The sequence below is a fragment of the Protopterus annectens genome, chromosome 2.part0, assembly GCF_019279795.1.
Source record: "Protopterus annectens isolate FY-2018-M chromosome 2.part0, PAN1.0, whole genome shotgun sequence".
NCBI lineage: Eukaryota > Metazoa > Chordata > Ceratodontiformes > Protopteridae > Protopterus > Protopterus annectens.
This window is the reverse complement of record NC_056728.1, coordinates 389407534-389435000: the sequence shown is the minus strand read 5'-3', so window position 1 is coordinate 389435000 and position 27467 is coordinate 389407534. Positions and strand designations below refer to the sequence as shown.

General features: G+C 42.1%; 1 protein-coding gene across 2 annotated transcripts in view; it reads right to left on the bottom strand.

Moving 5' to 3' along the window:
- Positions 1–27467, bottom strand: part of LOC122793098 (probable global transcription activator SNF2L2) — a 2696898-nt gene that overhangs the window by 267955 nt on the left and 2401476 nt on the right. For both annotated transcript variants that reach the window (XM_044060828.1, XM_044060829.1), the window contains exon 30: positions 17012–17117. In XM_044060828.1, coding sequence (XP_043916763.1) covers positions 17012–17117 — 106 coding nt within the window. The remainder of the gene's footprint in view (positions 1–17011; positions 17118–27467) is intronic.

Below are 27467 nucleotides of genomic sequence, written 5' to 3'. Positions count from 1 at the left end.
CTGCACCCAGGGTATTCACAAAGTGCCTAGCTCCAATTATTGCATTTTGCAGGCAAAGAAATATTCAAATATACCTATACCTGGATGATTGTCTAATTCAGGCAGAAAGCCAGGACATACTTTTCAACCATCTGGCCTTTGTACAAAGGGTTCTAACTTGTCTGGAGTACACCATAAACGAAAATAAATCACACCTGGTACCCTGTCAACAAATTATATTCCTGGGAGCAAGCTTGAATACAACTTCCCAGATGGCTTACCTCATGCCAGAGAAACAAATTCATTTGACAACCTACTTCAAACAAGTGGTCACAAAAACCCTGCTATCTGCAAGACAAATACTGCAAGCCTTGGGGTTCATGGCCTCCTGCATTCTTCTAATTCCATATGCAAGTCTGCATATAAGGAAACTACAGTGGTATCTAAAAAGCCTATGGTGTCTACATTCTCAAGACCTAGAAACAATGATTCCTATCATACCTTGCCTACGCCTAGAGTTCCTTTGGTGGGCAGAGGCCTGCCACCAAAACAAGGGACTACCTTTCACACCACCCCCTGCCGCCCAAACCCTAACAACATATGCATCACACTATGCATGGGGGGCTCACCTGGCAGGGAAGTGCATTCAGGGCAAATGGAACCCAAGTCAAATGCACCTGCATATCAATCAAAAAGAAATGTTAGCTGTACAGAATGCTCTGACAGCCTTCAAGGACCTCATTCTTCCAGGACAACTAATGGTAAAGACGGACAACACCACTGTTATGTGATACATAAATAAGCAGGGGGTTACACATTCTTAATGGCAGGTTAAAAAAATCTCTACAGACAAATATGACAGACATATTGGGTGAACAAATGGTATGACCAAGAAAACGATTCTAATGTGCTGGGATACAGGAGCTGAATTGTACAGATATAGTAAGGCCTTACTAAGCTTAATGCTATTGGCTGCCAATAAAGCAATTACTGAAAAATGGAATTCATTTCTACACCAAACATGGTGCAAGTTTTGAATACTGAAAAGAAGATAAAAAAATGGAAGTGGAAGGGAAGGAGCAAATCTGACGGAAAGGTGCAAGAGAAATGGATAACCTAAAAGAAGATTTTTGGGAGGTCAGCCACCAAGAGAGATGCATTTTGCATATCAGAGCCATGTGTATCAGGAAGGACAGGGGGTCTGAAAGCTGTGACCACTACACAGAAAGCAACCACTGAAGGATACTCATGTGTAGGTGGGTGTGAAAAAACACATTGCCAAAGAGCCCACTAAAAGACCCAGCACTTTCTGAACTGCTGCAGTTGGGGGAAACATTTGAGGTAACAGACAATGTACTGATGATCTTAACACTTGAACTGTCTCTAGAGGCAGACTGACGATAAAAGCTCTAGTAACTGATGACTGTTATGGTTTCTGTAGGATGGAGATGTGACTTTTCAAGATAGACAGATCTACCGTGTGCTATGACCATGGCCATGCATTTGGCGAACACCAGGGAAGCTGTGGTGAGACTGAAGGACAGGGCTCTGAATTGGTAGTGAATGGCTTTCAGCCATAAGCGAAGATATCTCCTGGAGTGCTTGGCAATTTTTATGTGGAGATAGCATCCTAGAGGTCCATAGGGCACATCCAATCACCCTCCTCTAAACAAGGGAGAAATGCTTGCACCATGACCATCCTGAATGGGTACTTTTTCACGAACTGGGATTATGCTACTGAGGTTTAGAACTAGCCTGAAGTCTTTGTTCTTTCTGGGAATTAAAAAGAATCTGGAATATATTCCTGACCCTCTCTGGTATGGTTGGGCATCCTGGGTGGACCTTTTTTGAAGAAAAAGAAGAAAAATAGCAACGATTTTTCTCCTTTTTGCTTTGTATTGATGGGGTGGAACATCTGAAAGCAATGCTTTTTCAGGGAGAAATGGAGGGGAAAATGGAATTAAATAGCCTCTAGATATTATGTCCCTTACCCATTTATCTTGTGTGATGGCCAACCACACATCTGCATTAAAGGACAGAAGGTCCCCTGACTGACTTCAGAGATGGGCAGTTTGGCAAGCCTTCAGGTCTGCTGATTCTGCAGACCTCTTTGACCTCTAGACCTGCATCCATTGGTAGAACCACATCTGCCACAACCATTCCTGTCCAAAGTGGAATCAAAGGCCTGACGTTGGGGCTTTCTGAACCACAAGGACTTGCAGCCCTTCTGATTCCTATTTAAGGCCATTAAGGGCTCTTACATCCAGTCCCCAGGTAGACAAGGTCTTGCCTTCTTCACACTTTGACAATCTCTCTTTCATCGTCAGACCAAACAAGGTGATGCCATCACAGGTAACATTGGTAAAGAAGGCTTGAAAGTCATCTGTCAAATAACATAAGCAGTGCCTGGAATGATGGTGCATAGGAAAGCTGATGTTGGCCCCTCCTCCTGCTCCATCAGCTGAGGTATGGTGAGGTTGATGACATTTAACATTATTCCTATGGAAGATTGCAAATGTTTTTGGGAATCCTGTTGTGGAAGCTTATTCATAGGCAGGTACTAGGCTATTGGCCCTTGGGCCTATATAAGCATAGCCAAAAGGTACCCTGGCTTTCACCACGCAAGAAAATTATTTTCCTGTACCACTGTCGAGCAGAGCCACAGAAGTGATCCCCGGGGTGAATTTCCTATCTCCCATCCAATCATCAAGATTTTTTCTTGAAGAGTTCTAATGAGGAGCTTTGTTTGATATAGATAGGTAGTTTGTTCCAGAGTATGGGAAGTCTCTGGGGGTAGGAATCTATCCCTCCAGCATGTTCTGTTTATTGTGGTGACAAGGTTTAAGTCCCTAGAGCATGTAGCTCAGAGAGACTGGGATTTCAAGTGGAGCATGTCCAAAAGTTCTGCTTTGACATAGCTTTGTGTGTTAGGCAGAGATTGCCTCTGAGTAGGCGATATGCAATGGAGTAAAGCTGCAGTTTTTTGAGACAGTCTGCGTAGGGCATCTGTTTGAGGCCAGTAATCCTCTTTGTAAGGTATTTCTGCGGCCTTTCCAGTTGTTGTAGATGTCTTGTGAGGTACATACCAAAAGGGGCGTTGTACTCTATGATGGGTCTAATGAGTGATGAGTAGGGGGGAACAGTGACCTCTTTTTTCCTTGATGAAAAACCTTTTGTGATGAGGTGTGCCATGTAGAAGGATTTCCTGACTACTGTGGCAATGTGATTATAATACAAGAGACTACTGTCCACCTGTGTCCCAAGGTCTCTTATCACACTTCTGGTGTTAAGTAGACTACCACCTATGTGGTAGTTCATGGGTACAGAGTTTTTACCAAAAGGGATGACAATGCACTTTTTGGCATTGAGCTTGAGGCCAAGGCTTTGACACCAGGCATCTGTCTCAGGGAGGCCCTTTTGTAGGATGTCCACAACTTTTGGAGTTTTGATTATGGCTCTTAGTTTGCAGTCATCTGAGAACTTCGTCAGCCAAAGACCTGTGTTAGCCTGTACTTCAGAGAAGTAGATACTAAACAGGAGAGGACCCAGGACTGAAGCCTGTGGTACTCCACTTGTCACTAGTCTGAAGTTGGATTTGGAGTCTGCTACTTTCACAGTGTGGGTTCTGTCAGTGAGCCAGTTGGCAACCCATCTTGTGACATAGGGATTTATACTTAGTTTAGTGAGTTTATCTATAATTCCAGAGTTGGGGATGGTGTCGAAAGTCTTGGCAAGATGTAGATAGGCTGTGTGAACCACCTTACCCTCATCTACAGCTTTGGTGACCGCTTCAAAGAAGTCTATCAGGTTTAGGAGACATGATCTGCCTTTTACAAACCTGAACTGGGTGATGTTCAGAGTTTGGAGATTACCAATGTCATTGTTTATAAGTTCCATGATAATACATTCCATAGCCTTGCAGACCAGGCTAGTCAGGCTAATGGGGCGGTAGTTTCCGGGATCCGTGGAGTGGGATAACTGTCGCTGTGCGCCATTCAGTGGGCACATAGCCTGAGGTGAGGCTATGATTGAACATGGTACTTAGGTGGGGTGCCAGTTCGTTCTGTAGTTCATGTCGAATGCAGCCTGGGATATTTTCAGGTCCCATGGATGCTGTGTTCTTGGCTTTGGAGAGTGTGTTTTTTACCTGAGCAGCCGTGATTACAGGAACTTTGCATTCTTCCGGTGTAGAGATGGGCCCTTTAGGGAATGAGAGGGGGGTAAAGTTAGCACTGAACCTATCTGCCAGGATGTTGGCAATATCAGTTGGTTCTGTATATTTAGTGCCATTGTGCTGTAACTCAGAGCAGATCTGAGAGTTGCCACTGAGATTCTTGACACAGCTATAGAATGCTGTGTGGTTGTCTTTAGAGTCAGTGGCGATTTTGTTTTCGTAAATAGCTTTGGAGGATTTTATGAGGGATCTCAGCTTCTTACTGAGGCTGACCAGGGAGTTCCTCCAATCATGGGATTTTACTCTTTTTTTGCAACAGTTTCTTTCTTCTGTTGTAGAGTTTGTTTATGGCAGGGGACCACCAGATTGGTTTCCTTTTTTTGGAGGATAGCACCTTGGTTCTGTTAGGGATTGCATGATCCATGCAGTCGTGTAAGTGCTTATAAAGTGCATTTGTGTAGGATTCAGCAGTCATACCTCTATTGTCCATCAGCATGGGTGTCGAAGTTTGCCACTTCTGTCTTAAGAAGCGTGAAGTTGGCTTTCGAGACATTTTTTATGGTAGTTTCCCTAATGGGGGGTGGGGGAGGGATGTGAATGTCTAGGGTGATTAGCTTGTGGTCGGATCTGACCAACGAGGAATTGACCTCTGGTGTGGAGCACCGGTTGCCCATGTTGGTAATAACCAGGTCTAGGATATTGCAGCCCCTGGTGGGGGTGTGGATAAGTTGATCCAAGGCATTGGAATTTATGAATTCCAGAAAATGTTGAGCACAAGAGTTGGTACGAGTAGTTTTCCCAGTTAATTGTGGGGTAGTTGAAATCGCCCATTATTAGGGTGTTAGGTTGTACCCTAATATTTTCCAGTGTATCAAGAAATGAGGAATGGGACTCCTGGGGCATGGTGGGGAATCTGTAGCAAGCTACAATTTGGATTGCGGTCTTGCCCACAGTTAGTTGCACTTGGATAAGTATCTATAACCTGGTTTGAAAAGTCCTCCTGAAAGTGATTACTGTGCATTAGGCAATTCAGTGCTCTCAAGGCAAATATGCTGGAATCATAGGATCATTTCTCCATTCCATCATCCTAGACTCTCTGTTATGAGGATGGATAGCGGATAACTCTTCAGAGAGGTTCTTTTTCTTGGCAGTTACAAAAGCTGTGAAATCATATTTAGGGCCCCTCGCCCAGAACTGACTGTCTACAAGAGGAGATAAAATATTGCCTTGTTTAAGAGGTATGACCTTCTGCTGTGTCAGGTTCCAATGTTCACTGTAGGGACCACCCAAAAGGTATATGGAGAAGACCCATATGCCTAAAAAATCAGTTTCTCATCCTGACAAGGTGGCAAGGTGGACCAAGATCCCCTCAGTTTCATTTGCTCAAGGATTTCACCAAAGTTGGCATCTTTGGGAGGAAATTGTGGGGAGCCCTCTCAAGCATCTAAGTCTGTGTCTTAAGTGAGGGACTCCATAGGGGAGTGCATATATTTCCTTTTACACTTCTTCTTCTTGGGGATCTCTGTGACTAACCCAAGTTCCTGGAAGAGTCTCTGAGCACTGTGGTCTTGTCCTTGAGAACATACTGTCTGCTCTCTTACTGGAATCCATGAAACGAGGGCTTATAAATAACTAGATGGGCACCAGAGAAAGGAGCTGGTGCCAGAGAAATCACCACAGAACATCTCAGTGGAGGAGCTATTATCAATTCCATGAATTTGAGTGCCAATCCAGAATTCATCAGACCCTAGGAAGACAACTCAGGAACCAAGTAGACCCCTGATGAAGCTGGAATCACTGGAGCCAAAACCTGATTCTCCAGAACTGAGGAGCCAGATGGGTATGAGCTGTAGACTGGAGTCGACATATCAAAGACCAAGGAAACCAACTCCAAAAATGGTCCCGGTCCCACATATGTTTGGGCTAAGGATGGCATAAAAAACCCAGCAATGAGTGGTCTGAGCTAGGGCTCCCTTGACCCCAAGGGTCTCAGAGTTGGGGGCTTCGGAAATGTAGACATTGCTACTGAATTATTGGTAAATGAGGTCACAGGGTACAGGAGGCAAGACTGTTCCACAACTACTGATGTAGAGACAGGTCTTGGGGAGCTAGTTAATGATGATGGAGGGGGGGCAACCTGATCCACCACTGGGGCAGGGGGGGATAGAATGATGCCCAACTCCATTTGAATCTTGAGAAAGGCCCTCATTATGGGTTACTTATCTGCTTCACTGGTACTTCTGACTGATCTGAACTATTACAGAGGCAGCTGAAAAGGCCTAGAAGGGATGAATTTACACGGTTCCCATTCGAGTGCCTGCTGGGAGCCAGTGAAGAGGACCCATCTTTGGAGATCTGGCTGTTCCTGTTGATGGAGAAGCCAAGGAAGTTTCCTTATCTTAGCTTCTGAGATTTTAGAATGTTAGGGGGAAGGTGGATCCTGTGCTTTTCTCCTTCTAGCCTCCTTATTTTTTCCCCTTCCTCTTCTCTGAAGCCTGCGGCCTGGGGGCAACAGGCCCTTAAACAGTTTATTGTGGTAATCTGCAACAGCCATGGATCCAAAACATTGGCAAATGTTGCAATCTATTTCAAAATGGTCTGGACCCAAACAAACTACACATTAAAGCATGTGGATCTTTGGGGGGGGGGGGTGGTGACACTATGTACGCACTTGACACAGCTCTTAAAGTTTTTGTCCATACACTTGTCCACAGCAAGAGAAGTCACACTCACTCACAACAATTTTAAGTCTAAATTCTGATGTAGAAGAAAAGGGGAAGAGCTCAGTAACAACTACCTTCCAGATAGCAGAAAACTGGACAGCTGCCTGAGCAATTAGAGGAGTAACTACTTGAACTCAACAAGAGCAACAATGACTACTAATTAGTTTGAGTCACAGAAACACACAACAAATGTCTTGATAATAAAGGAATACTAAACTAAATTAAAGCTTAAAAATGGCAGCACTTAGCTGTGCAGCTTGAGGATTATCCATTACCAATGACTGCAAACAAGATCTGTAGCCAGGTGGCATGTAAATCATTATGGGAGGAGATAAAGCTAGGTGCCTGAGACACAGCATGCTGGCAAATGGCCGGATCAGTCTTGACAAGAGGCTATAGTCCCCTCAGTTGGATGGATGACAAAGGATAACTGTGTTCTTTCAGGTAAGAAAATGTTCATTTCCTAAGACTGACACAGGTCTTGAAGATCCGAACCAAGCACTGCTCTCAAATCCACAGCTACAGGGAAGAAGTGAAGTAGAAGCTCAAAGAGTCTTTTCAGCAGGTTCACTTTGCTTGGAATGTGAACCATCAAGAGCTAGATGCCTCTATTTTTGGCTGATGACGGATGTGGAATGTCTTTCTGCAAAGAGGGCATGATCAGGTGCCCCATTACTTGTTTAGGTACCATGGAGCATACTGGTTGTTGGAACAAATCGGGAGAGATATCAGAATTAGTTTTTCATTCAGAATCTTCAGGATCATGAGGACTGCATACAACTTCAATCCTGAGGACTGCATAGAGTTCCAACTGGCAGATGAGAAGCCTCTCTGCTTAAGAATGGGGTAAATTTCATCTCACCCAAGGAAGAGCTGGGGTGAACTCTTCAACCTGCCAACACCCCATCATCAAGACTTGCAACATATTCAGCTGTAGGAAAGGAAGACATTATAGTTGTGTCTCTAATTTACCAAAGTTGTAGATATTTGAGTAGATCAATGTTGCAGTAATAAATCTTGGGACTTCCTGCCATGCAAAAGCCCATGATCAGCCCATGATCAGCCTGAATATCACAGTCTTTTACTATCCCTAGACGGCAGATGTTTGCTGTGGACCAACATCTGAACATCACGGTATAACAAGGGTGCCAGCTGACTCCATCTTCAGCTCTTTCTTGTCCAGGGTCCAAGGAGTCCGATGTTCCTGATGGAGATTGTGACCTTTCCATTCACCGCCATTATGAGACAGGGTCTCTGACCTAAGGGATAGTTAAGTAAAGGGGGTGAGGATGATGAATGGGGTAAAGACCTCCCAACCTGTGGAATGGGGGAGCAGGGGGATTGGAAGGAGTATGGCAACACAGATCTACTCGAACATCTACAATGAAAGAGACAACTGTACTAAATTCATCGAATTCAATGTTGCAGTAGTGACTCATGGGAAGATTCCCTAAGCTTCTAGGTGGTTTAACAGAAAGCTTATCTGGGGACAGCAGGCTCTCTAGGATGGCAGAAATCAACCCAGTTCTTGCCACAGAGACTGACCCAAGGTGATAGCACTTGCTAAAAATATGAACAGAGGACAATGTGGCAGCCTCTATAATGGTCTGTGTGGGCACCCCTTTCAAAAAGGTAGTAGTGGTGGCTTTTTGTCTGGTGAAGTGTGCTCACACCCTGGCAGAAAACTGTCTTCCATGCTAAAAGTAATACAAAGAAATGCAGGTTGCAATACATTTTGAAGTTGTTTGCTAACTGGTTTACCCAGTTTTTCTTCTGCAAATGTTACCAATAGCTGGTCACATCTATGTGGGAAATTAGTTCTGTGGAGGTAAAATTGTAGGTGTCTGTGTTATGTCCAGGGAGTATATTATCTTCTCCCTTGTTTTGAGTTTGGGAAAAATATAGGGAAGTGAATGGCTTGATTCAAAGAGTTTTCTAAGATGACCTTGGTCATAAAGGAAGGAGTGGTTTTCAGGGTGACTCCTTGTGAAAGACTAAGAATGGCTGTTTGCATATAGCAGCTTGAAGTTCAGAAACATGCCTAGCAAATATGGGTACTACAAGCAAAGCTGGTTTCTATGCCAACAGGATGTAGCTTTTTCTTTTCTGTTCCCTGGGGTCATTCATGGCACATAATCTGTTTGCTGGAAAGCTTGTGGATAGTTTGCCTGGTGTTCATGAAGTCCATGTAGTTCTGGACTAGCCTGCCTAATTCCTGTGAAGTGATCTGGGATGTTGAGGGAGTGAATGAGCTCTGGTGCAAAATGTGAGTCCCTTTTAGGTTTGGGTGCCCTGGTCTTAGGAGAAATAAAGGCTTCAGGATGCTGTCAGGCAGCTGCAACCTCTATCTGGTTCCCAGCGACACCCTCCCTTACAATAACCAAGGGGATGCAGTCCTCAATCTTGGTCACCAATACTCGGGTGTTGGAAGCTGTGTACTGCTCAGCAACGTTGGACCCAACCAATGTCGGTATAGTGTTGGACTGTGAGGTGCGGCCCTGAGTAGTGGTGGTCTCCAAAGTAGGCATGCCAGAAGACTCAGGCATAACAGGGATCTGACCAGGGGGCTGCAAAGGTGCCTCTTTTGTATCAGCCACATTAATATTTGACAAAGGCATGGACACAGAAACATCCTCTTTGTCTTTGGCATCCTCTTTTGGGAATTTTTTTCTTAAGCTTCTTGGGGATGATGGCCTGTGAACAGGTGGACACTGTAGCGTGTGAAGGCCATGCCCTACTGTAATCATTATGCTGCTGATCGCACTCGGTCCTACATTTAATAGTTGTACAATTAAACCTAGAAAATAACAGACAGTTAGAAACATTGGGCTGTGGAGCCTAAGCAAAAGAAGGTAGTAGAAGTGAAAATCTTTTGAACTAATCTGCTTCTCACAAGAAATGCAGTTGTTAACTTTTTTGAACATTAACAAGGAACATTCACAAAAAGTAGAGAAAAAAATGTCCCCAGCTGGATACTTATTTGAGGCTACCACCTATCCCACTTTGTGAGGGACAGTTCCTCTTTGGGCAGTTGTGTCCTGCAAAAAAAATTGTAAAAATGGCAAATGTCCTGAGATTTTAGGGTAAAATTATTTCCTATATTTTATGTAATAGTTGCATAAAACAGTTATTCTGTATCTGAAACACCTAAATGTTATAAGAAACAGAATAAGCAACTGAAAATGCTACACTAATAAGCTTTTATTTAGGCAATAAAAAGAAGTTCTGTCCTTTGTACTGGCCATGGGTATGTTCTGACCTTCAAAATCTGATGTTTGTACCAAAAATGTCCCACTGTGGGCATTTGAAAAGGTGGCAACCCTGCTTATTAATGTTCTGGTAGCTCAAGCTGACCAACTGACTAACAATGCTAGAAACACATTGCTGAGCAACAGACTACAGAAATGGCTGACATCCTCTTCATACTCCAACATCCAGACATTAATCTGCAATGGATGTCTGCCAGCTGGGGGATGGTGAAAGACGCTGATATTCAGGCCAGCCCAGGGCTTCTGCATGACAGGGAGTCCCAAGAATCAGTCTTGCAATATTAACTATGGTGAACATCCATCATAACACTGATGGGGACAGAGCAGCTCTTTGGGTCCTAGCAACAAGGAAATACTGCCATAAGATCTGTGAGCACTAAGTGTCTCTGCAGCCAATGAAACTTCACTTTTCACTGCAAAACCAACAAGGTATGCATACAATACAGAGAAGACTGTGATCATCCTTAAACATTAACAGTACAAGAGGGTCAATCAAGCCTGGGCCTTCCACTAGGTACTCATTCAAGCTGGCAATTTCACAACCCCTTGAATCCTCTACATATGTAAGAGCAACCAACAACAGTGTGTATCCAAGACAGTACTGATGAAGTTAATCCCCTAAAATGGCATCAGAAAGGACTTCTCCTAGTTTTCAGTTATATTTAGGTACTGCCCTAATACAAATGTCCACGCAAGGACCAGTATTGAGTCCCTCAATAAAACTGGCAAAAACTAGTTGGCCAGGAAAGGCTAGCAACCATGTTTCTTTTTCTGTAAAGGCTTCAGCAACCATGACTAAACATCCTGGCACTTGATATAAATACTGTGCAGTGGCACTATGATTATCCCAGACAATGACATCCCAGTAGCCAGCCATTATGTCCAGTCACATTATCCAGGCATTCTGCAACAGCAGGGCATGATCTCATGAAGAATAACCACTCAGAACCTGAAGTACTAATTTTTCTTTGCCCCCTGCCCCAGGACCATGCCCTATGGCTCCACTACATGCACCCAGCTTACTCATTCATTCAGTTCCTGAGCTAGACAGGAGCACTATGATCCATTTGTTCCTGCCCAGGAGTCCCAAGTGGCTTTATGTTCCCTGGTAACAGCATGGTATTACTGAGTTGGTCAGCTTGCTGGTCCTGTCATGGAGTCTTCCCTCTCCACCTGGGAGAACCCGCTCTCCCTTTGGTGGGCTCTCTGAGCTCCTCCACTAATGTCTTTCATGAGGAAGCGTAGCTCCACACACTGAAATTCCCTCAGCTGTCAATATGAGATCCAGTGTGACAGCATGGTCTCAGTGGGCTCGAACTCTACTGGGTAACACTTAGTGGTCCTGCCAAGTGTCACACTTGTGGTGAGACACAGCTGACTCCCTCCCCACAGGACATACAAGCCAACAATGGCTGCTTACTCCTATTTACCCTTGCTAGCTCCTACAGGCGTTTGAAATATTAACTGTTTTTGATAAAGGCAATGAAGTTAAGGAAGGGATAAAAGCTGTTCATCTTCCATGGACCCCAAAGAAGTTGACATAAAATCCCTACTCTTTATTCTGAAGATGAAACAACCCCTACAGCTCCTTTGGAAGGTAGACTCTAAGTCTGTTCCATTACCTCTGCTGAGATATCTCAGTCAATTTCAGTGAAGCCATTTTTGGCAGAAGGACCCAAAACAATAAAACATAGCATAATGTTATCACATCAATAATCCAGTGGTACACTCTGAAGAGGCTCTAAGCAAGTACAGAGTTGGAGACCTAGACTATGACAGCTGGGACTGAGAATATTGAGCCATCAAAGTGATCCTTTTTTTTTTTTGTATTGCCTGAGGAGGGAAGACAATCTGCTTCAGTACCTCACTTGGATTGTGAGGGTGCTGCTACTTATTTTAAGGAGCTGGCTAAGCGTAGAAGATAAACAGGTGCAAGAGAACAAGGGGGGAATCATAAAGATCCTCAAAAGTGGTGACGGCCACCTTCATTTAAGTTCCTAGGAAGGTTGGCCATGTAACACCTCCTCCTTTACAGAGCTGTCCAGAACAGACTATCTGGGCTCCTCCTCAAGGAAGGATAATCTCAGTCAAGCCATCCTGTGTAGGAAAATACTCAAACATGCTGTTGTGGTCTAGTGTCAATACAGTCAAGCTTGCACAACATTATAAGACAGGCCACTGTGGATGCCATAAACAGATTCCTGACAGTTCCAGTTTTAGTCCAGATTTGGTTATTCTGGGTCAATAAAATCTCCCCCCCTCTTACTAAAACTTCCAGAACAGCCATAGGTAAAGACATTCTTCTTTCCCACCTTGTATAAGGACTCCCCCTCAAAGCCACATCATCAAAAACAAACCCCACACACTTCAAACAATAACCAATAACATTTATAGATTTATTGCCCAGTCCCCTAAAATTGAACTACACTGTAAAACACTGAAAAAATAGAATGGCTTCATGTTCAACAAAGTGTTGACTTCCTAGGATCCGAACTATTCAAATTTCTAGACAATCAGACCTTCTCTCTCCAAGTAGCTAATCTAGTTAGACAATCTTCATCCAATCAGACAATCTTTGTATTAGGTCACAAACTTGCAGTTGGAGCAGAGGATTACGGCTGCGAATTGTAGTCTCTGTGGCCAGGGTTTGATCCCTGTAGCCCTCTTATGCTTATTGTGTGAACTTGAGCAAGTCACCTAACCAGTTATTGCACCCAGATCCCCCTGAAAACGTGTCCAGTAAGCCTACCTGGTTAGCAAATTACTATTATTATTATTCTTGAAAACATGACCACTCTGTACCCACACTGCAACCCCCAAGACTAAACTTGATTGTACAGATCACATCTTCTCTGTACTAGATCCCAAACTGTGGCAAATTATTCACATACAAATAAAAGACATCTCGTCTTACCCTAAATTTAGCAGTCAGTTAAAGGCCAACCTCCTCTCATCACCCAAATGGCACTTCCTCTCTTCCAACCATACCACTTAACCTGAGCTACATAGCTCTTTCTCCTAGCAATAATACGCTTACTGTACCTCATATAGTTGCACCAATTTACACAGCTCTCTAAAATAATCTTTTCTCAACATAATTGCTCCTTCCAACTTCCTGCAAACTCTGATATCCTTTATTCCACTCAGCTATTCTATCATTCCTACTTTCACAACACAAAAACGCCTCAATCGCTACAAGATATGTCATGACTTAATTATAAATAATGTATACTACAAATGTGTATATGCTTTAAACTGCTGTTACCTAATAACTGCATTACAGAGATGTGCATTTTCATTACACTCTTGTTTTCACTCACTAAATATAATTATGACTTCTTCTGTATCCCTGGACTGAGAATGAAACTGGTCACTTTTGATCAGTGCTCTGCCTTGGTAAACAAATTTTTTAAAAAACATAAATAAATATAAAAAGCATTTCCAGTGTTTGATCCTCTCAGGAAAGCTGAATTATGGACAGGTGAGACAAACAGCCTGGGGATCCAAGCCTCAAAATGGTAGAAGAGATTAATCCCTCAGTCTAATTTGTTGAAAAGACTGTAAAGTGCTGAGGTGACTGGGTCCTTTACTAGACCACGGACACCACCAAGGAATCTCCTGTAGAATGCTGGGGCAGGACATTATTCCATTCAGCTATGGTCCGGAAAAGGGCATCTTTGGAAAGACAAAAGCTCCTCCTCCTTCCCAGATATTTATTGAGACATTTCCTGGAGAGACTGTGAGGTATAATAAGGATAAGAATACAGTACATGGTAGACTGCATGTGCCTTAATGTTTCTACAAAAAGGAGGTCATCAAATGGGGAGCTACAAGTAAGCAAGGTGTCATCATCCTTATCCATTCCATCTCAGAGATAAAAACCTTCAGGTCCTCTGACTCCACATAAGAAGCTGAGGGGGAGGAAGACCTTCAACCCCCGCTCCAGCTAAAGGACAGACTTGCTTGTATTCCTTTCACATATACCCCTCATCCTTCAAACATCTTATCTCTTCTGGCCATGAGCCAAGTGTTCTCTCTTTGTATCCCTCTCACCTTCTCAACACCTCCCTCTTCTAAAATCCACTCATCCAATCCTCTCCCACACTAACAACCTCTCACCCTACTCACCTCACACCTTAATCTCTCTCTCTCTTTATAGTCGGCACAGCAGAGCTAAACTTTCGGGCACTTAAGTGAAAGTGCCAGTGTGAGTTTTGGCTCATTATCTGGCAGTCACACAAACACTTAGAATAAGAGGTGTCTTACACATCAAATAAGGGACTATTAAAAGATGAAATGTAGGAATGAAGTCAAAAAGAAGTGGTAGAAAAGGATGTGTGGGCTCAGAGGCTAGGAGCATTTTCTTAATATGGTGCATTATATCATAGTGTGTGCTGGTGGATAGCATGCATATTGTCATCAAAAGGAGCACCAGGGGGAAAATCTGCAGAACTGGAAAGGAATAGTGGAAAAACCTAGTCAGAGAACTAGTGGAAAACATCCTGCATGTTTGCTCCAATGATTTACATTGTTTCTTCCATGAATTAGGGCTCTAGCTATTTGGACAGAAAATTAGGGCATGCATTTATTCCACCTGAATATATAACTGCACTCACATTTCACATATTCTAAGGAAAGTTACTCATTTTAGGACTCAAAAATCACTCCGTACTGTATGCAAATGCCAGCTTTCTACACTGTCCAATTACATTTAAAAACACATTTGTAACAATCTGTGATGTTCAATGACTTATAAACATTAAGAGTTTATTGCATTGACTTTACACTTCTTTTTCATTCCCTGTCTCAAGTCTGATAATGTATTACAGATTTTGCCCACTTGTCACACACTATGTCACATATTTTGGTTAAGACAGGTTCAAAGGATACATAGGGCTGGTATCAGTACCAGCATTGGAGTAGTAACAAAAGACATCAGCTTCAAGCATGGGCTGTGGAGTGGTGACATCTGTCGGGTCTATATTAGAACATTGAAATTTCACAATTTCGAATGTTCTAACATCGATCCCTATTCAGCGAATGCTGACAACATCGAACATGCACAACAGCGAATTTTTTCCTAGGGAAAAAATTTGCTGTTCTGAAAACACATACACACAACACAAGCTCACCAAACAAACAGCAATCCACACACATACACCTAAAATCTTACAGCTAACCCTACACTAAACTGTACAAACACCACTAACTATCCGCTTACCTTAACCCAAACCCTAACCCTAAGGTCCGTCACTATCGCACACTCACCTCTCCCGCGCCCTAACCCTAACTCACCTAACCCGCCCTAACCCTCATGTCCACACAATCGCACACATACCTAACCCGTGCCCTAACCCTACCTCACCTAACCCATGCCCAATCGCACACTTACCTGAACCCGACCCGTAACTTTCCACCACAGCACTGAAAATAGCGAAACGACAGAAATGGACAACCGAATTCTTTCCCTAAGAAAAAATTAGGTTTTCTGTCTTTTCAGAATTTTCAGCGTTCGCTGAATAGGGGTTGATATCAGAACATTCGAAATTGTGAAATTTTGATGTTCTAATATAGACCCAACATCTGTTAAAGGGGCAATGAATCAAGTGCCAACACCAGTGTGGGCAATGAAATGAGGAGCATTGTAAAAAGGCTTGATTTAAGCATAACTACATACACATTATAGAGCTGGTGATTAGCCAAAACAGAGAAGGCAAAGCAGGCATCTGTGCTACGATCAGGCTGCACTTGGATTCAAGCTCAGTAGTATACTGGGGTTGACTGTGTCAGGAAAACTGGGATGTCTTAATTTTACCTCAAGGAGGACTTGCTTCAGTGCACACTTACTTGCTCTCAATCCTTTATAGAGACTTGCAAGTTGTTATTCCTGTGGGATCAAGAGGGCTTTCATATCTTTGTTTCTCAGTTATTAACAGGCCTCTTACCACAAGCTAGGACAAGAAGCAGCAGTTGTCAGGGTGGCCTGGGATGCTGTTTTCTTCTTGGAAAGATGAATTTCCAGGTGTGCAGCTCATTTTCTGAGGGATGCCAAGTAGAACTTAGAGCAGGACTGACAATGCCTTGTATTGTGTCTAGGTCCAAGATAGTAATAACATTTTAATTGAGTGTTCTAAATTACTATGCAGTAACTAATGAAAGAAGTTGTCTGCTTTAAGCTACAAGAAAAGGAATCCAACGCAACCACAAGCAATATTATAAACAGCAGAAGCTTGAAGACTGTGGATCATACTCATTAGCTCTGCTCCACATTTGGAAAGATCTCAAGATGAAAACCTGTGGCTAATTACTTGCAATCATAGCTGATGTAAGAAGTACCATCACTGGGTGGTGGCTGACTGATAGAAATCTCAAGAGAGACCTGGATAGAAATCTCATGAGAGACCTGCGCTGATTACTTGGAATGTCCAAATCTATAATCTATAGCAAACAATAGTAACTTACCCTTGCTTTTAAAGAAAAACTGAATTCTTTCTAAAAACATTAACAAAAAAAAAAAAGAAAAGAAAAAAATAAACTGAAAACTCTCCTAAAAACAGACTAGATTTCTGCTTGAGCAGACTGAACGAAATCTTGTAAGGAAAAGGGTTGATAAATGCTTGAAATAACAGTAAAAAATCTACAACATTCCAAAATACTGGCGACATTCTTTTTCTTCCTGTCACTGCCTTGAGTGTCAAAGCAGGCAAGCAACAACATGTAACTGTAAATAACTGACAAAAGTATTTATGCCAATGCAGCGAAGTCTGTGATGGTGATTTAAATGGCATGATAAACTACCTTTCATTTACAGTCATCTGCATTAAAGAAAATCAGTGTATAACAAGATCCAGACACAAAAATCTCACCTTTATTTTTTTGAAATCCACAGGCTTTCGGATTAGTTCGTAATATTCAGGTAACTCTTTTTTTGAGGGCAGCTGAATGAAAACATCACTTAACTGTCGTTGTGAACTGTTGAAATGAAAAAAAAATAATGAGAACAATCAGCAGTGCTGTGCAGCACATCTGTCTGTCCTTTCATAAAAACATTAAAGCTGGAATGATTGTCATTTTCTGACACTGTATTCTAGCAAATAAAATTATCACTGCCCAGCTTTATAATACTTTGACAAGCAGCAGCTTTAGATAACTCAGATGACGGAATAAAATACATCCATTAAAAAGCTTACATATACAAATAAAATCAGAATCCTACAGTAAAGATCAGCAAATTATACTTAGCCAGGTTAACAACCTATAATAGCTCTTACATAGGTAAGCAAGCTGTGACCCCCTCTTGCAGCTGGGCTCGTAAGGAGAAACTATAAGAGCTGAAGAAGTGACACAGGGCACTTCTGTTAGCTATAACCACTGTATCCACACAACACTGCAAGTAACAGTGACGTGCACAAGTTTATCACACTTCCTGAGAATTCAGGCTTAACTGTAAGCATGACCTTAAAGTACAAAATGGGCAATGGATAACCAAACATGTTCATAATTGCAAAACTGGGTAAGATAATAATAATATCAATAATAGATACAGACGTTCTGAAAAAAAGATCTACCCAAACAGATCGTGACCAGAACTTGTAAGACTTTAAACTAAAACTTGTGATTACAAAGTAAATGGCCAGATCATAAAATGATAAATTATGTACTCACCATAACTAGGCATATGTGTTGCCCATTTTCAGTTTTCCTCACTAATGGATTCAGATCCAATCCTCGGATCTGACTCGGCCACATGTACTAGACTTGGAATCCAGCTCTCAAGCTCCTCCCTCCACTCATAATGCTCTACTCCATCCCCACTGCCTCAGATCGAGTTTGCTGCCTAATCTCCCAGTTGTCCAAGAGTGAAACAGGATAGACAAAAAAAAAGACAGGGCTCAAACCTGGAACAGTAGGTTCCAAACACAGTCCAATAGGTTCTTCCAGAAGAAAAAAGGATGGGGGATGGATGGGAGAGAAGGTGAGGAAGAATGAAAATGGACAACACAGATGCCTAGTTATGGTGAGTACATAACGTATAAATCTGATATTGTCCTCTTCATTCTTCCTCACTAATGGGACAGAGTCCCCAGCTATGTAAACCTTGGATGGCTCATATTGGAGGATATTCTGGAGCACTACTGAACCAAAGGAGGCTCTGTTTCTGGAAATTATGTTCAATCTGTACTGTGAAATAAAGGTATGAGCCTTGAACCATGTGGCTGCTGCACAAACATCGTTAACAGAGGTCCTTGACCAAAAGGCTGATGAAGTAGCCGAGGATGGAGTTGAATGAGCTCAGGGGGGTCTTGGTAATACTAAGCCTTACTGAGAATAAATAAATGAAATGCATTCTGTACTCCATTTAGCTAAGGTAAGTTTAGAAATTGAATGACCTAGGCATTTTGATGAAAAGGATATGAAAAGCTGATATGACTTTCTGTTAAGATAAAAACATAAGTTGTCTTATGTAGATCAAGGAGATGTAGTATGTACTTTCCCTTATTGGAAACATTCAGAATAAAGACTAGTAAATTAATGGACTGGTTGATGTTAAAGCCACTTTAGGCACAAAAGAAGGGTTAGTCCCTAGATAAACCCTATCCTTATGAAAAATAATGTAAGGAGGGTTACACTGACAGGGCCTGGAGTTCAGAAATTCTTTTTGCTGAAGTTAATTCTACCAGGAAGACCGTTTTCCATGATAGAAATTTTAGATCACATTTGTCTGATGGTTCAAAAAGCATCTGAGTTAAACCCTGAAGGCCTACAATAAGGTTCCAAAGTAGTGAAGGATGCTTTACTGGAGGTCTAAGGAGAAAAATGCCCTTCATAAATGCTGCACAAAATCTAGAGAAAGCCAAGGAGAAAGATTTATGTCCTGAATGGAAATTAAGAGATTGCTGCCAACTGAAGTTTATTTGTAGAAAAACTGGCCCCTTCATTAAAAAAGGTTGTAGAAAAAAAATCGCAGAGGTTGGGGCTGAAAGGGGTTGATGTTTTTTTTAGAAACCCAAACAGAAAATCTTTTCCATTTGTTCCTATACACTTTCTTGGTGGAAGTTTTTTGTGACACCAAAATAATGTTGTCAACTTAGGAAGAGAGCCTGTAATGTCTGATTATTACTGCAAGAGGAGAAACCATGTGGTTAACTTGAGGGCTAGAAGGTTGGGATGCTGAATCCCTGATGAATGAGATAGGAGATCCTGACAAGGCTCCAGTATCCATGCAGGAAAACGAAGATGAGACCATAGGAAGGGGAACCACACTTGCCGGGGCCAGAAAGGGGCAATGAGGATGACTGAGCTCTTCAGCCTGCTTGCTTTCTGTAAGAATTTTGGAAGGAGTGGAAGAAGAGGGTAAGCATAAAGGAGACCAGAGGGCCAAGCATGAAGCAGAGCGTCTCTCAGTGACTCCCCCTGAGGGGGGGTCAGAGGGAAGTACTTCCGGCACTTGTTGTTGAGAGGGGAGGCAAATATATCGCAGCACGGTTGGCCCCCAAAGCCTGAAAATCATATTCGCTACTGAATGGTTGAGAAATCACTCATGAGGCATCAGAACAGATCTGCTCAGTTTGTCTGCCAGCATGTTGGTTTTCCGCGAAATATGTATCGCAATTAGAAAATGGTCTGAAGAGATCACCCATTTCCAAACTCTCATGGCCTGTCTGCACAGGGGGTAAGATCGGGTTCCTCCTTGCTTGTTGATGTACCAGACTACCAACATGCTGGCTGTCTGAATTGCAAGAGTCCCCAGAAGGAGAGATTCTTGAAATGCGTGCAACGCTAAAAGGACTGCTCTCTTCTCTAGCACACTGAAATGTAATTTGGTCTCTTGGGGGGACCACATGCCTTGGACCATCCTTCCCAAGAAATGTCCCCCCACCCCAGTTGGGAAGCATCCGTAGTCACTGTAGCAACTGGATTCAGAAGAACACAGGGTCTTCCTAGAAAGAGATAACCAGACTGAATCCACCAATGAATGCGGTGCTTGCAAATCAGGCTGAGTTTTATTTGAAAAGACAAGGGCTGATGTAGAATGCACCACTTTACAACTAAAGTCAATTAAAGAATTTGCATAAAGAAGTGTACTAAAGGAAGCACTACTATAGCAGCTGACATAGACCCTGCTGCTCGAAGCACTAACCTTGCTGAAGGAGAAGGATGAGAGAGGATATCCTGTACCAGATGTCTTAAAGAAGCAATGCAGTGAAAAGGTAAAGATGCCACCTCAGTCATAGTATTCAAAAGCTTTCTGATGAATTCCAGGCTCTGAATTGGAGCAAGCTGTGATTTGGCAAGACTGACTGAAATGCCCAGGGTGCTTCAAATCTGGAGCAAATAGTCCCTGACTTGTTGAAGCTGATGCCTGGAGGGGGCAGTGAGGAGCCAATCATCTACATATGGAAACACCTAGATTCCTTTGAGCCTCAAGTGAGCTGCAACTACTGCCATGCATTGGGTAAACAGCCTAGGGGCTGTGGTGAGTCCAAAGGGCAGAGTTCTGAATTGGTAATGACTGTCTCCAAGCTGCAAGGGAAGATGCCTTCTGAATTGTCTATTTTTATATGATAGTATGCATCTTGAAGGTCTTTAAAGCACATCCAGTCATCCTTGTGCAGAAGGGGCAGGATGGACTGAACCGTGACCATTCAGAACTTTGCCTTCTTCACAAAAGAGTTCAAACTGCTTAGATATAAAATGTGTCTGAGGTCCCCTGTTTTCTCTGGCACTAAAAAGAATTGTGAGTATATTCCAAATCCTATCTGGTTGGGTAGGACCTTCTGGATGACTCTGTTTTTCTAGCAGCTTTTGTATTTCTTGTGCGGCTTCCTTCCTCTGACTGGGTGGAACATTGGAAGTTTCTTCCTACAATAAGGAGGAAGAAAGGAATAGGGTATGAAATAACCTCTAAATATTAGTAGCACCTATAAATCAGTTGTCATATTTGTCCAGGCATCTAGGTGCAAAGAGAGTCAACCCCTGACTGTCTCCAGAGTTGGATAGTCAGGCAGTGCTTCAAGAGCACTGATAGGGCCTATCAGAAAAAGATTCTCTAAAGTCCTGGCTCTGTGGGCCTCCTGTGCCTCTAGGACAATGTCTACCATTAAAATATCCTCCTCTTCCTCTGGAGGAATTATCCCAGTGAGAATCCTGGAAAGGTCCCTGAGATTTACACAACCACATCTTACCACCTCTCTGGTTGCTAGAAAAGGTCTGCTGAGGTGTGGAAAACTTGATTATCATGGCAGACAGAGTGTTTCCTTCTTGGTCGCTGCAGGTAAGCGTATCCTTAACCATTGGCCTAAACAAGGATGTGCCATCAAATGGGGCATTAACAACAGATGCCTTAAAGGGCTCTGTCTCACAGCCACATCCAGGTGCGTCTCCTTATGGCAATACCTGAACCAGCTGCTAGTGAAGTACCCTCAGCTGTGTGAGATATTAACCTCATTGACGCACTTGAAATAGACAACAGTGGCCAGCTGAGAGGAAGTCCTCTTGAAATCCACAGTAGACATGGACTCAGAGACAGAATTTGATAGTTATTTAGTCAAATCTCTCTGCAGTCTAGTAAAATGTGCCAAGTAATTAACTGACCTTAGAGCGAAGGTAGCTGAGATGAACACTCAGTTTCCAAATATGTCCAACAGTCTGGACTCCCTGTTCAGTGGATGGACAGAAGAGCTCTGCTCCACTAGCTCTTTTTAGCGGCTGCTACCACCATCACAGCATCAACCGGGACTCCTTTGTTCCAGTGAGGACGGTCTTAAGGAGGAGCCAAAAATTTGTTGGGTGCTTGGGTATGGGCTCAATAGTGTCCAGCTCCTTCCATGCCCATCGGGAAACCAGGTCAGCAAGTTTGTCCGCCGGGGGTGGGTCACCCAAGATGTTGATGGTCCAGCAACCAAAACACACCGGGAACACAGATTCTTCAGGAAATGGAGTTTGGGATGACCAGCCACCTTTCTGCTTATGGATTTCTACAGTATCCCCAAAGGAGATGTCATCAGATGGTGATCAGGGGGATCCTTCTACCTCATCAAAATCAGTGTCGTTCATGATAGACTCCATGGGAGAGTCTATGTGTCTTCTCTTACACGTCCTCTTCCAAGGGACCTCCTCTGTAGGATGCTAAGGGAAGGTATCTGAAAAGTGGGGGAGTTCCTCTAGTGGAATTGTCTGGAGACTAACTGGAACTGGCTACCTCTGTGGAGTAGGTCTGATGGACTCAGAGCTTGGAGACAAAGAGGGAGAGAAAATAGGATCTGAGACATGAGATGATGGTTTTCTATGGAGAGAGAAAGCCCTTTCTACCACCCTGAATGCCAAGGGACCAGGGGAAACCCTTCCCTCTCCCTTTGGAGCTGAAGCTTCCAAACGGGTAGGTCGGGGCTACCCGAGATCCGAGCCTCAATAGGAAAATCAGATCCAAGCTGTCCAGGGCTGAGGCTGCAAGAGGAAGGGACAGATCAGACAAATATGGAGCCGAACCCAATCCTTTGATCTAGCACCAACACTTCGGCTCCAAGACCAGCTCTGATCTAAAGGTAATGGAGTAGAACCAGATAGGGAAGTCGTTGGAGTGGAAGAAGGAACTCTCCTCTGATCTGATGCTGAAACGCTTGGGGATCTTGGATACTGAGACTCCAAAACCACAGGTTGGAATGGAAAGGGAGAAACAATGGACTTTGTAGACATACTCACAGATCCAGTAGGGGACGGCGCTGGAAGAACCCCCATCTGGATCTGAGTTCTGAGGAATTTACGCATCATCCTATCCCCATCTGCTATAGACCTCTGGAAGACCTAGAAGATGCTGTGGAAGGGGGTCGAGAATGTTTCTTCAGGGTCTGGAATAACTGAGTGGGCACAGAAGGAGAAACTGGTTTTACTGCGTACTCTGGGGTGTGGCTCCTGCAACCTGAACTGGTTCTCAGATCTAAGAACTTGGAATCTGAAGAAGCAGACAGCAAGGGGGATACAACTACAGGAGCTAACCCTTTCAGATCCAATCATGGCTTTGGATCCGAGGAAAGGTCAAGAGGTTTAGGATCTGAGGAGGTCGGATCCGAGGTTTTTCAGATTTTTTTCCATCAACTTCGAGGAAGTCCTTGGAGACTTCAGAAGAGACCTCTTCTTGGAATCTGAAAAAAAATGTATTTAGATGTTTTAGAGGAGTTTTAAGCCCCAGAAGAAGCAGGACGTAACCCTTTAAGGATACGCTTATTACGCCTGTCTGACAAAGCTCTTGGATTAAATGTAGCACAAACTGAACAGATCGTGGTAAGATGGTCCTGTCCTAGACAATAAACGCACTTCTTGTGGCCATCTGAGTTTGGGATCTTATGCCCACAAGAAGTGCACTTTTAAAATCTAGATGGTTTCTCCGACATATTTAAAAGAAGAAAAAAACCTCAATTAAGATAAACAACAACTTTTTTTTTTGGAAAGAAAAAGTAGCTGTTAGTTAGAAACTACTAAATAAAAAATGGTAATATTAACCCAAAAACAGCCTGGAAGAAGAAAGAAAAAGTAGTAAGAAAAATACCAGCTATGGTATTTAAGGAAAATACCTGACAGGTAAAAGAAAAGTACCCACAATGGTATGAAGACTACTAAAAACTTCATAGAAAATCAAAGAAATATGCAGGAAAATCCTAATACCAATGACCACTAAGAGGGATTTTAAGAAAAACTATATAAAATGTAATAATTAACTGTTAGAAGAAAATCTGCTTACTATGCTCAAGAGTGGAACCTTTGTCTCTTCACAATAGCGGCGAACGAGATGTGAGGCAATGGGGATGAAAAAGAGCATTATGGGTAGACAGAGGACCTTGAGAGCTAGATCTGAAGTCTAGTATATGTGGCCAAGTCAGATCTGAGGCTCGGATCCCAACCCATTAGTGAGGAAGAATGAAAAGGACAACATTAGATCTTGACATTATGAATGATCCATGGCAGTGGTAAACTGCAATTTAAACTCTGACCAAAGTCATAAAAACATGCTCTGCAACTTAAGTGATTCTGAAAGGCATGAAATGGAGAAAGCAAACCATTGATGAAAAACTGTAGTGTTCAAATAAGCCAAGCAAAAACAACTTGAAAAGTTACAATTGCTTCTTAAAAGAAAAATCATAAGGCTATAAAATCTATACTGAAATGCTTCATATGAAATATGTTTTACAGGTTACATAAAGATGATGTTTGCCTTGTCTACAAGTTGAAGTCTGATCTGGTTCTATATGAAAGCCTATAACGGGAAACTTTATAAATGGAGTGCACCAATGAACTATCATCAAATTAAGGAGCCCAATGTCAATAACTGAAAAAAAAAAAACAAGACAAATATATTATTCTATGCCTTCCAACAGCATGGAACAAGCCACCCTTTATGCACCAGTTAACTTTCTTCAAAAATAATCTTTATATGTGTTTGTGTGTGCCATATAAGTATATACAGCAAGTTTAAAATATCAATATGGCTTACTGCAATCAAGGCTCTTAAATGCCAGTAGGTCATAAGCTTTATAATCAAATGTATGAACATAAGTCTACAAAAGAACAAAAATATTCAGTACTGCTGACTTCTGTGAAGATGTGTGATGTATATCTTACACTGAACATTAAATCTCTTTCACAATGAAAATGCCAGCATTCCACAATATTTTTCTAGATGTCCTGTTAAGTACATCATCATTAAGATTCAAATGTCTAAATTCTGCTCCTTCAACAGCCATGCTACTGACCACAGGTTCTATAATTCATTACTGCATTAAGGTGCTGAAAGCAAATTGCCTTTTTGGGAAAAGGAATGTTTCTTCTTTTTTTGTTAATGACATTAGTAGAAAATACGAATGTTTGGCTCAAACTGGGATTACCAGAATATCAGTTAACCGTGCTCTGACTTTGCAGTGTTCCTATTTTTACGAGATGGAATGCAGAAGCATACAAAGTAAGTTCAATGCAGAATACTCACCATCTCCCCATTCTGGAGGCATGCAGAAGTATTTGAGGAGTTAAGTACAGAAGCAGTTTTTATCTCAGGAGTAATATTTGAGGCATTCATATTTCACATTCTTTCTTATGATCACTACAGTGAAAATGTTAATGGTATAGACTGTTTTGAAGTCTGTGTGATGCAAATTTATTGTGCTTTAAGCCATATTTAAAAATAAACTTAAGATGTGCCTTACCACCAATAACCATAAAAAGGAGGGTACCTATATCATATGGTGAAATGCAGGGATGAAGTTGTTTTGTAGTTTACAGCTGATGTGTAGCAAACAGGACCACCCATGGAAGACCTCACATATGTACAATACCCTGAAAAAAATGCATGTATCCAAGTCTCTACAAAATCTGCTGAAAAGCAAGGCAAAAGTTGTTTTATAGGTGACTGTTGACATATGTGATGAACGTGTCCAACATAGGGAGACTCTACATGTAAGATTTCTTGAAAAACCCGTGGATTTTTTTGCCATTCATAAGCTATTTTTCTGCTCAAAAAATCCACCAACTTATCTTGTAAACCTACAGGATATACTGCTGATAAACGAAGGTTGTATCTTAAAGACCTATTACAATTTTTTGACTCACTACAAAGATGAAATACATTTTATACCACATTACTGTTCTGCTATTTTGATCATGTGGTCTGCAAGAATGTTCGTCTGAAAGGCTGTTAATGCCCTGCAGACTGTTTTCATTTCCATCAGGTTAATATGAAGAAACCTTTCTTAATAAATCATCTATCATGTAAAGACACATTGCTGGATTGGAATCTACATGTGTAATCCATAAAGTCTGTTATCAGATACTATATTCTTGAAGATGACAAAAGGGATATTCCTACAACTAGATTTTTGATCTGGTAACCAAACACATTATTTTTTTCATTCAATGAAAAAGAGAAATCACTAAATCTAAAAATTCTGAGGAACAATTTCAAAGATTTCTAAACTGCTCTGTCTTTTCGTAATGCATAGTAATGTGTGATGAACTACTTAAAATTCAAGATCACATTTACCCCTGAGCTTTCACAAACTGTGTTCCTGTTATGGCCTGCTTCTGTAAAAAAAAAAAAAAAAAAAAAATATATATATATATATATATATATATATATATATATATATATATATATATATTAAAACGCCTTGTACCTCTTTCATCTCTTCCAGGCTGGGGAACACCTTCAGACATATACATGCAGTCTATGAGAACTCCCAAAAAGGTTGCTGTGATAATCACTCCGCAGAGCACAGTTCTGGAGCCTTGCTCTATCTTATACCAATACCTACATACACATTGAAGGCTCTTTCTTTTCACTTTACAGTTGAAAGCATTTGTACCACTGCTTTTACTTTCTCATTATCTAGTTTAAAGCCTTTTGGATTAAAATACAAACTGTGTGCCTCAACTCTGTAACTAATTTTATTCCTTAAATGTAAGGTTGTACTGTCTCATTCTTTTCAGTAAATCAATTGATGTGTTAAACTCTTCTTTAGTCATAGGTCAAGCCAATATATCATCAATAAAGTTTTCAGCTTCAATCCCTTTGACCTTCTGCACAACAGCTCTCTAAAAACACCTCAAATGCTGACACAATACCTAACTGAAGTTTAACAAATAGATTCATAGGTAAGTACTAGGCTATCGGCCCTGGGGCCTATACAAGCCCAGCCAAAAAGGTACCCTGGCTTTTGCCACCCAAGAAAATCATTTTCCTGTGCCACTGTCGAGCAGAGCCACAGAGGTGATCCCCGGGGTGAATTTTCTATTTCCCATCCAATCATCAAAATTTTTCTTGAAGACTGCTAATGAGGAGCTTTGTTTGATATAGATAGGTAGTTTATTCCAGAGTATGGAAAGTCTCTGGGACAGGAATCTATCCATCCAGCATGTTCTGTTTATTGTGGTGACAAGGTTTAGGTCCCTAGAGCGTGTAGCTCGGAGGGATTGGTATTTCTTTAAGTGGAGCATGTCCAAAAGCTCTGGGTTTGACATAGCTTTGTATGTTAGGCAGAGATCACCTCTGAGTAGGCGATATGCGATGGAGAAAATCTGGAGTTTTTTGAGTCGGTCTGCGTAGGCATCTGTTTGAGGCCGGTAATCCTCTTTGTGAGGTATTTCTGTGGCCTTTCCAGTTGTTATGGATGTCTTGTGAGGTACATACCAAAAAGGGCGTTGTGCTCTATAATAGGTCTAATGAGTGATGAGTAGAGGGGAACAATGACCTCTTTTTTTCTGGACGAGAAACCTTTTGTGATGAGGTGTGCCACGTAGAAGGATTTCCTGACTACTGTGGCACTGTGATTATCATTA